At 46.0% G+C, this 9,051-nt stretch overlaps 1 protein-coding gene across 1 annotated transcript; it reads right to left on the bottom strand.

Annotated features, from left to right (window-relative positions):
• Positions 1-4,974: 4,974 nt before the first annotated feature.
• LEAP2 (liver expressed antimicrobial peptide 2) lies at positions 4,975-6,480 on the bottom strand. Its single transcript, XM_010001222.1, has 3 exons — positions 6,424-6,480; positions 5,894-6,027; positions 4,975-5,011 (listed from the first exon to the last, which is right to left on the bottom strand). The coding sequence occupies exons 1-3, from the start codon at positions 6,478-6,480 to the stop codon at positions 4,975-4,977; spliced, it is 228 nt and encodes a 75-aa protein (XP_009999524.1).
• Between the last annotated feature and the right edge of the window lie 2,571 nt (positions 6,481-9,051).

Below are 9,051 nucleotides of genomic sequence, written 5' to 3'. Positions count from 1 at the left end.
GACCATAGTTAAGTTCCTACCAGAACTGCCATTTGCATCTTCTCCATCGACTGAGAAACCAGGAATCTTTAGTAGAAACGGAGATCCATGTTTTCCTTTTAGGGTCTGATAGGTGATGGACACTACAGGATGCCAGTGCACCAGCCAGCGTGGGGCGGGAGCGCGCCGGCCAGGACGGGGAAACCGCCTGGTTTGATGCAGAATGGATTGGAAACTTGTATTTACCCTGTGGTAACGAAGGTCCCGGTGATGTTTGTTGGAGCATGTCACACTCACTGGCGAGGGAGCGACTCGGTGCAGCAGCAATGGCTGGTGGAGTTGCAGCTGACCACCCTCCACCAGAGCAGACCAGAGTACCTTCCAGAGAAGGTGCCTGGCTGAGTCAAGGTTTCAACTGCTACTGCTTTCAGTATTGCTTAGTGCCCCTAACATGTCTGGTGTGCCTTATGCCTTACTTTTAGATGAAGATTTTATGAACTGTTTACAAGATGTTTTACAGCAGGACCAGGTATACTGTATGCAGTGGTCTTCTGCAGTACTTGGGTAAAATTCCACTTCCTTTTGCAAAGTCCTAGTGTCTGTCCCACAGCCTGACTTCTCATTGCAGTGGTCTCCTTTTGAAGAGTCAAACTCTGAATCCTTTGGAGTGAGATGGTGGAATGCTGCTTTGTTTTCTCTCCCATTTGACCCTTTATTCTGTACCAGATAACGAACGTGCATGTTCAGGAAAATGATTGCACTAAATTTTTTTGTCTAGTTGTAGTTAAGTGCCAAAATCACGGCAACCTCGAGAGAAGGAATAGAATTCTACGCTACTTAGTACTGCAGTATGTCCTATGGGCTTTAAGAGTTTAGAAGTTTTGCAAATTAGTAACCTACTACAAGGTAGCTGCATATTCGTAGAGCTTCCTTTGTGTTCCAGCGTCTTTTGTACTTCCAGAAAAGCTTTGCTATGTCCCAGTCCATCCGTGGTTCACAGGCCTGGGACTCGTTCCCTGACAGCCGGATTTACTCTTCAGGTCTGTTGGAGCATCCTTTTTATTGAATCACTGTGCAAGGTCACGTTTCTGTTGGTGTTTGCTGTTGGAGACATGACTCTGTACCCTCAGACTCCGCCCTGTGGGACACTCGGCTGTTTCCCTCCACCTCTCTCAAGTGCCTCGCACACTCTTGACGCTAGAGAAGAGAAACCTTTGTAGACGTGGTGTTGACAGTTTTATTTTCGGTGTAGTGCTGCACTAGCCAGCATGGCTGTTTTTTTGGCTTGCTCCTCTGTGCACAGTCACCATTACTGTTAGTAGGAATGGTCTCATCTCTGGGAATTTTTTTTCCTTTAATCTAGAGTCCCACAAATACCTTTTGGTGTCGCGCTGAATTGGTCTCTTCAAAATGTATCTCTGTCCCTAGAGCAGTGGATCTTTGAGCGACCAGGAGACTTTTTGCATCGGGTCAAAATGTGGACCTGAACTGGTTGAAAGTGTCCCACCTCAACAGTGTACTTGTTGTCAGGTTTCCCCTCGAGTGCTGTCCCAGGTCTTCTGTCTGTAGGGGGGATGTGCAGTGGTCTTGTCAATTGAAAAGAAATGCCTTACGCACCTGCGGCTGTGTCAGACTGGTAGCTCCACTTTTCCCAAACCCAAAAGCATATCTGAATTTGGGATTTTCCAGCTAAGTTTCCGAGAAAAAAGTTACATACTGGGCCAGATTTCATAGCTAACAGAATGCAACCACAGAGCAGGCTTCCCCCCCCTCTGCCCAGGGGCAGGGAAGGGACCCAGCCCGTCCTTGGCACCTCTGAGCAGCCGCAGTGGAAACGCTCGTTGCCCGGTGCTCTCGCCACTGCCAGGGAGGGAATCCCAGACTCCTGCCTTCCCACATGATTCCCAAGAGGATTGTACATTGAATATATATCAAGGCTGTAGCTGTAATTCCCTCACTGAACACGGTCCCAGTTGGTGAATCTTTAAAATGGCTTAATCAGACTAGGCTTGCTCAGATATCAATACGATTTGAATTTGCTGTCAAACTTGCAGGTCCCTCGGTGATAAGGTGCAACCACTGATAATTCCAAACAAATCTTCAGGACACCAGAGTCAAACAGCCCAAGACTTTTGATTTGAAACTATTAGCCATAAAGCAGAGCATATGGATGGCTCTCCTTGGCTTTCGATGGCAGTATGCAATTTATATTGTATGTCTTTAAATATATATGTATATATATATGAACTCAGTCTGTCCAAAGTATATGTTATACTTGTTTTTAGATTATGGTGCAGCTGACTATATTGATATATTATTTATTGAGTGCTGAATCACCATCTTATTGGTGATAAATCTTGCATATTATACAGGAGTGCAATGTATATTCCTTTAGATTGCTGAGGCTTGATTGCTGTGATAACAAAAACCGCCCTGAAAGGTATTTATGAATGGCCCCAAAACACAGAGTCAGTACTTTATGGAACTAATGTAGCACTTGCCCGGGGCAAGTAAAATAAACCCGTAGGCAGATAATTATGTAGCTTGCCAAAATGGCAAACTGCTGGAAAGAGAGACTACCTTTGCTGTACTTCGTGTTTCGCTTACCTACCAGGTATTTGCTGTCACTGCAGTGTTTCTGTTAAGGCAGATAAAAAAGGGCCTGAGCAAGTCAAGTTTGAATTGCCCACTGGGGAGTAAACAACTTCCAAATTGGTACATTTCTGACAAAGATTTTGGTCAGGGTTTAAATTACTCCCTCTGATGAATCAGTGTTATGGAAATTGCTGCATTTCCAAGCAACAAAGTTACTTCTAGACCTCTTTACATGGAAGGGGTAGCCAAAGCCTTCGCCAGCCAACTCGGACACATCCAGACCTAGTCCAGCAGACAGATTTCCCAAGCAGGAAAGTTACATAAACTCAATCAATCAGGGAATCGTGATCTGTGTCCAGCTCCATGACTTCTGGGGGAACCTGCCCGTGGTGCAGGGGCAGCTCCTGGGGAGGCTTCTGCCCCCCACCCCAGGTCCCTGCAGCCAGCTCTGCCCATGCCATGGAGCTGCACCCCGGGACGGAGGCACAGCGCAGAGCTGGGGGGGCTCTCTGCATCAGTGTTTCACCCCTTTTAATTCCATCTAGGAACTTGGTGGCCCTGTCTCCATTCCCAGTGCAACTGCCCTGTGCTCCCAGGGCTGCTGCAGGTGGGAGGGCAGGGTTCCCTGGCTGCAGCTTTAGGTGCAGCCTGGGGTGTTGCTGGAGCTGGGTGCACAGGGCTCCTGCAGTGCTTGTTGGGGGCTGCACTGGCATCACACATCCCAAAACTCAGCTCCAAGGACCAGGCATGACTTTTGCAAGCACAGTCCCTGACGTTTGTATCTGGTCCCCCTTTTAAATTGTTTTAAGAAATTTTGTATATGGAGGATAAAGTGCTTATATATTTATTAAAGATCCTTTATCTTATTTGAAATTATTATTTGGTGAAGAAGGGTTTTTCTTTGGGGGGAGGGCTGGTGGGGAGGGGAAGGTAACTTTTAACCTGTCACTTATAAATGAAGCCCTTATTAATCCTACAGGAAGGTACTGTTAGTAACTAATGGGATGTCTCTGTTTTATGCTTTGTACATGACAAGTCCATGTGTTACATTTTGTTTCTATCAAAATATTTAGGCATCTGTCTTCAACCAAAACCTAAAAAAAAAGCAAACTGTGATTTTATTTGTTGCAATACATTTGAAATTTCAAAGGGTACTTTGGGGCTCGAAATTAGGATTTTTAAGTCAGTATGTGCATTTCACGTAATAAAGCTGTTAATGGTGAGCAAAGTATTATATACTAACTAGATTTTTTCCACATCTGTATAGTATATTCTATGTATTTTGTGGTATTGAGATTATAGAAAGTTTAGTGTCTGAAACATGCGTTTAATGTGTATTTTTAAACAAATTTATGGCAATTAAAATATTTGGAGAAAAGGGTATCACATTTCAATTTGTAAAGATCTTTTTAACTACTGTGTCATTAAAATGCTTTGTACAATGCAAAACTGTAACTGGAGAAACTAAGTTTAATAAATATCAAATAGATTTTCTGTATTAAACTTCAAAACCACTGTGCTTGTATCTGTTGTTTGGGCTTTCTCCTGGATACTGCAATTTTCAACACTTTTCTTTCTGATCCTAGTACTCTGTAACAGGCAAATGACATGAATAATTTCTGCCCTAGACCCACTGATGTTTGTCTGATCAGAAGTTTCTCTCAGCCCTCCAAGTTAACCTGCAACTGGTCAGATTGGATTTTGATCAAGTGATTTTAAAATAGTAGCAAGTTCAATAGCAAAAGTCAGTCTGGGACATTGATGAAAGTAAATTTGATTAGAAGTAATACAAAGTAAATACTTTAGCTTCCAGTTATCACTGGGTATGTTTGGCGTTTTGACAATGCTATCAGTATTATCAGCTTGTTTGCTCCCTCTTTCTAACAGGCCTTTATCTGAGGTGCTGATAAGAGTTTGGCTGTTGGGACTGAAAGGAGATGGAAGCATCACCTACTCTGTGCACTTGCCAGGCTGAAGGCTGAAGGTCTGAAGTCCAGTGTGGAACAAGCACTCCTTGAAACGCCTGCTCACCGTACGCTTTGCTCGCCAGGATACAAGGAAAACCAAGGTGCTTTGCTGAGTAGAAATTTTTAATTCAGACCTCAAAAAAATAATATTACTATGAACCATTGTGAAAAACCAAAACGGACATGAGCTGCAGGGTCCTTTTATTGAGGTTGGGCAGAGAGTCTTCCTGAAGGGTGTGCTGCAGAGGTACAGCCTGGGTTAGAAGATGCTCGTGGGCTCTTTTACATCCTTTTCTCAGTTTGTGTGACAGAAATGGTAGCTACATTGATTGCTGCATTCCCTCTCCTGGCTTTCAGCGGTCAATAAATATTTCCCAGGTAGAGTGGAGAAGTGTCAGGAGTAACAGTGAGGGGTGGTCTTCATCCTGGCCAGTCACTCTGAGGCTGTTCTGAGGAAGCAGTGGTTCTTCCTGCAAAACAAACCAGCAGCTCAGACACCCTCCACACTACTCCTCTTCCCCAGCTCACAGCACTGCTCTCACTCAGCTCCTGCCTGGGCACGTTGCATTCACTCCTAAACTCTAATTTGTCCTGATTCATTTGATGTTTGTGTAATGACTCCACGATGCAGGTTACCCAGAGGTGGATGGTGGGGCTGCAGTGTGGAAATCACACACGACAGAAATCCCTTCTTGTCTCCATCCTCCTGCGAGTGCTGCTAAGTTCACCTGTGTTCAGCAGCAGAAGGGAATGATGCATTTCAAATGCATGAAAAATAACAGCCCTGCTGCCATGTCCTCTTAGCATTATCCACCCTGTCCCTGCTTTCAGGTGTGTGCCCTGTAAGTGCCACAAAACCACCTCTCAGTCACTAAATAGTAATTTTAACCAATTTATCTCTGTAGTTGGACAATTTGCTCATGTTCATGAGATCTCAGTAGCTTTTGATATTTTAGTTGTCTTTTAAACTATGACCTGAAGTAATCAAAGTGATTCAGAGACTGCTTTTAATTAACATATATTTTAAAGTTAGCAGCATTTGCTTTAAGAAGGATTAATGTTAAGGTGTCTATGTGATTGCCTACAAGCTGCCTGGAGTCCTCTGTTCTCTTCTGAGAAGACAGGTTATTTGTGGCTGCAATGGGAGGACTCGGGCCTGTCACCAAGAACACCTGGACTCTGCTCTGTTTGCCATGCTTACCAAAGAGGTCTGAATCTGTTGCCCCATCCTTAGTCCTGGTGTCTTTTTTTATGCACAGAATTAACTCTGTGTCTCCTCTGGGTGAGAATACGTGGGAACTGCCTCTACTTAATGTCCCAGGAAGGGCCTGAGCTTGGCCAGGAGGAGTTACCTGCAGAGCATCGTGATGCACTCGCTGTTGTCCCTGCAGGAGGCTCCGATGGGTCTCAGGGAGACTCCTCTCCAGAAGGGTGTCATCCTCCTCTGTCTGGTCAGCTGAGCTTGGGGCAGGGAAGCACAGTGTGTCTGGAACAGAGTGGCAGTGCCACTGTCACAACGTGCAGCCACTGAGCAGTTGCTCACTCTGATGCTCCGGTCAATAGTCTTAAGTGAGGAACTTGAAATCTTTCTCATTTTTGGGTCACATCATGCTGTATTAAATATAATTGCTTGTATGCCAAGCCAAAAGAAGTATAAAACGATTCACTCTGTTTTTTAACCTTGGGAGAGAAGGCAGTTACTTGCTAAGTTGTATCTGATACCCCAGTAGTCACCAGGCAGTTACTCTACTTTTTTTATGCTGTTGAGTCCTCTTACAGGGCTCTCCTGTCACCTCTAACTCCTCCCAGTTCTTCCTGCAAATCATAACAGTTTTTGTTAACTATCTGACCATTTCAATTAGCAATTAGTGTCTCTATTTACCTGGCTGAGCAGCAGTGAGCAGAGCAAGAAGATGGCCATGGTTTTCCAGCAGTGCATCTTCAGAGGCTGAGCTGCTACTGGGGCTGCAGGACCAGCCTTGGGTGGAGGAGGCAGGAGGAGCTCCAAATAGACCTTCCCAAGCTTCAGTGGGATTTTTATAGATTTCATTCTCTTATCATTGCATCAGCTGTCGGTCATTGCAGGAACAAAGTTCAATTTGGAGCAAGAGGGAATTACTAAGTTAGTGTCTGCTGAAGCGATCTGGTTCAAGGCCTGTCTCTCTAGCTAATTATTTACTCTCCTTCCACTTGTACTTTGTCTAGTCAGCCTGCCAGCCGTGCCAACTGTTCCTTTTTTCGAGCCTCCCCAGCGTGTTACCAGCACCCCACAGTCTATTTGCAAGCAAAAGGATGGTTGGCCCAAAGTGTTATGGTAAAGATCAAAAGCCATCACCTTATTTAACTTCTGTCATGTTCACAGTGTGCCCAGCTTTGAGCTTGTCAGCAGGGGGGAAGTGTTGGTTCATTGGGCTTATTTGGAGCAGAAAATCACACCTTTGATCCTGCTCCTCATCCATGGAACAAGAAAGAATCATGAGGAAGTCACTTAACCTACCTTTCCACACACATGGTACTTAAAAAGCAGATGCAGTACTTTTCAGATGCCTTTTGGGATGTAAAAAGTATGTTATGCATGATAAATAACAGACCTCTTCTTCCAAGGAACCTAACATGGTGTTAAAGATTATGATCCCTGGACAGCTAATCCCAAAAGGAGGAGAGCCTGTGGTTTCTGTGACTGAGCTGTTTGCTGCATCTGCCTCTGCACCTTCCAGCAAAACCCACCCTGAATCTTCTGCAAGGTGACAACAGCTCCCAGTGATGTGGATGGGAACTTTGTAATTAAGAGGAATCTCAATATTCGCATTGTGAAATGAGATTGCAACAGCCTAGAGAAAAATTTAACTATAGTCCTCCCAGTTTACAAATGTTGGGACAAGCGGGAAAAACATTTATCTAAGGGGACCAGTCTGTAAATGGACCTTGCTGGTGCTTCCTCATCCTCTATCACCTCTTGTGCATGCAGCTCCCAGACCAGTCCCACACACGCTGTGTGTCCAGGGAAAGATGTGAGGTTGCAGGATACCAGGACACCACCACCTTCCTGGTGTGCAGTCTGCAGGGTTTGCAGCACACCATGGTTAGGTTTCTCCAAGCACCAAGATGCTGTATAAAATAGTGAGCTGTGCCCAAGCTGAACTGTAGCCACAATCCTGCCATTTTCTGTGTTTTCTGAACATGGAGGCAGAAGTGCCAGCGTGGAAGGCCAGTTCCTTAGTCTCAGATAATGCCATGCCAGGTTCCTGTCTACAGGTGCCGTAGCCCAAACTTCACTGGGATCAAATACAAACCCCCTCCCAGCATGTTGTCCTCAACCACTTTTGGAAAGTGTGTTCCTGTCCCTGCGTTCCTCTTACACCCCTTCCTCTGCCCTGTTTGTCTTGATTTCCTGGGAGGAGGAAGCAAAATTCTTCATTATTTCACCTTCCTGGGACTTAGGAAGGGAAGGAAATGGGACAGTTAAATCATGACACATTAAATAGTTGACCTGGAAAGTTTATTTTACATTTGGCTGTGAATTTCTCAGTTGGTTTTCCCATGAGGTCATTTCTTTACATGCATCTCATTTCTGCTATTTCCACCAGGTGCAGACCAGAGGAGGGAAAAGCAGAGGCAGCAGCAGTGATCTTGACTTCATCTGTGGAGCACAGGATCTGCAGTGATTGAGACAGCATTGCCCTCTGCAAGCTGTCATTTCTCAGCATTTTTGGCTGGGTGAGATATGTCAAAATTGTTGTGTGTCCTTCTGGGACAGTGGCAGTGCCAGCATATCCCTCCAGGCAGGAATCTGTTGGTGCAAGAAACTGGGGGGGGGGGGAGAATAAAATGGCACCAATTGTTTCCAGGTGTGCAAGCCCAGTGTGGCAGTGAAATGCCATGACAGCGAGGGCAGAAAGGGTTGCTCTGTTGCCAGTTGTTCACAGGAGACTGGGCAGGGTGGCAGCAGGTGGGTGGTGGAGCAGAGGTGCCTGGGGCACGTGCAGTTTGGAGGGGAAGGTGCTGGGGACAGGGCTGCCAGCTGGCTCGGGGACAGCTCTGCTGGCCCAGCAGGGCAGGGACCTCAGTGAGGGACTGGGACCAACTCTGCCCTTCAGCAGCTGCCGGGATGAAGTGCCCTGGAAAACAAGCACTGACACCACCCAGGCACAAGCTCCATGTGCTGTCACTTCGGCTGCCCGTCAGCAGGGGCTCGTTAAGCAGGAAACAAGTGAGGTTTTTAAGGAAGGCTCCCCCTGGGTGCCTTTGCCACCACCCCCAGCTGCAGCAGCAGCCAGGGCAGTGCTCCCTGCTTGCTTAAACTGCCCAGAAGATACCAATGAACTGACACGTGAAGTTTAAGTATAGAGTATCCTTGGCACAAGGTGCAGCAGTGCCTGACTTGTCACTCCTGCTTATGCCAAGCTCAGCCTGTGCCTGCAGCAGCAGGAACAGCCCTGGGGCTGAGCTCAGTCTCACTGCTTTTTAAATGTGTTAAGAGCCCCGGAAGAATAAAGCCTTCAGCTATAAA

This window comes from Chaetura pelagica, unplaced genomic scaffold, assembly GCF_000747805.2.
Source record: "Chaetura pelagica isolate M959 unplaced genomic scaffold, ChaPel_1.0 scaffold177, whole genome shotgun sequence".
Lineage (NCBI taxonomy): Eukaryota > Metazoa > Chordata > Aves > Apodiformes > Apodidae > Chaetura > Chaetura pelagica.
Note: the sequence above shows the minus strand (reverse complement) of the source record. Positions and strands in the feature narration are given on the sequence as shown.

Excerpts from the sequence above, each read along its gene's own strand:
- LEAP2 (XM_010001222.1), bottom strand. The coding sequence starts at position 6,480 with ATGCACTGCTGGAAAACCATGGCCATCTTCTTGCTCTGCTCACTGCTG. Across the intron at positions 6,028-6,423 it reads GCTCACTGCTGCTCAGCCAG|ACACACTGTGCTTCCCTGCC; the intron begins GTAAATAGAGAC and ends ACTCTGTTCCAG. Across the intron at positions 5,012-5,893 it reads TGCATCACGATGCTCTGCAG|GAAGAACCACTGCTTCCTCA; the intron begins GTAACTCCTCCT and ends TTTGTTTTGCAG.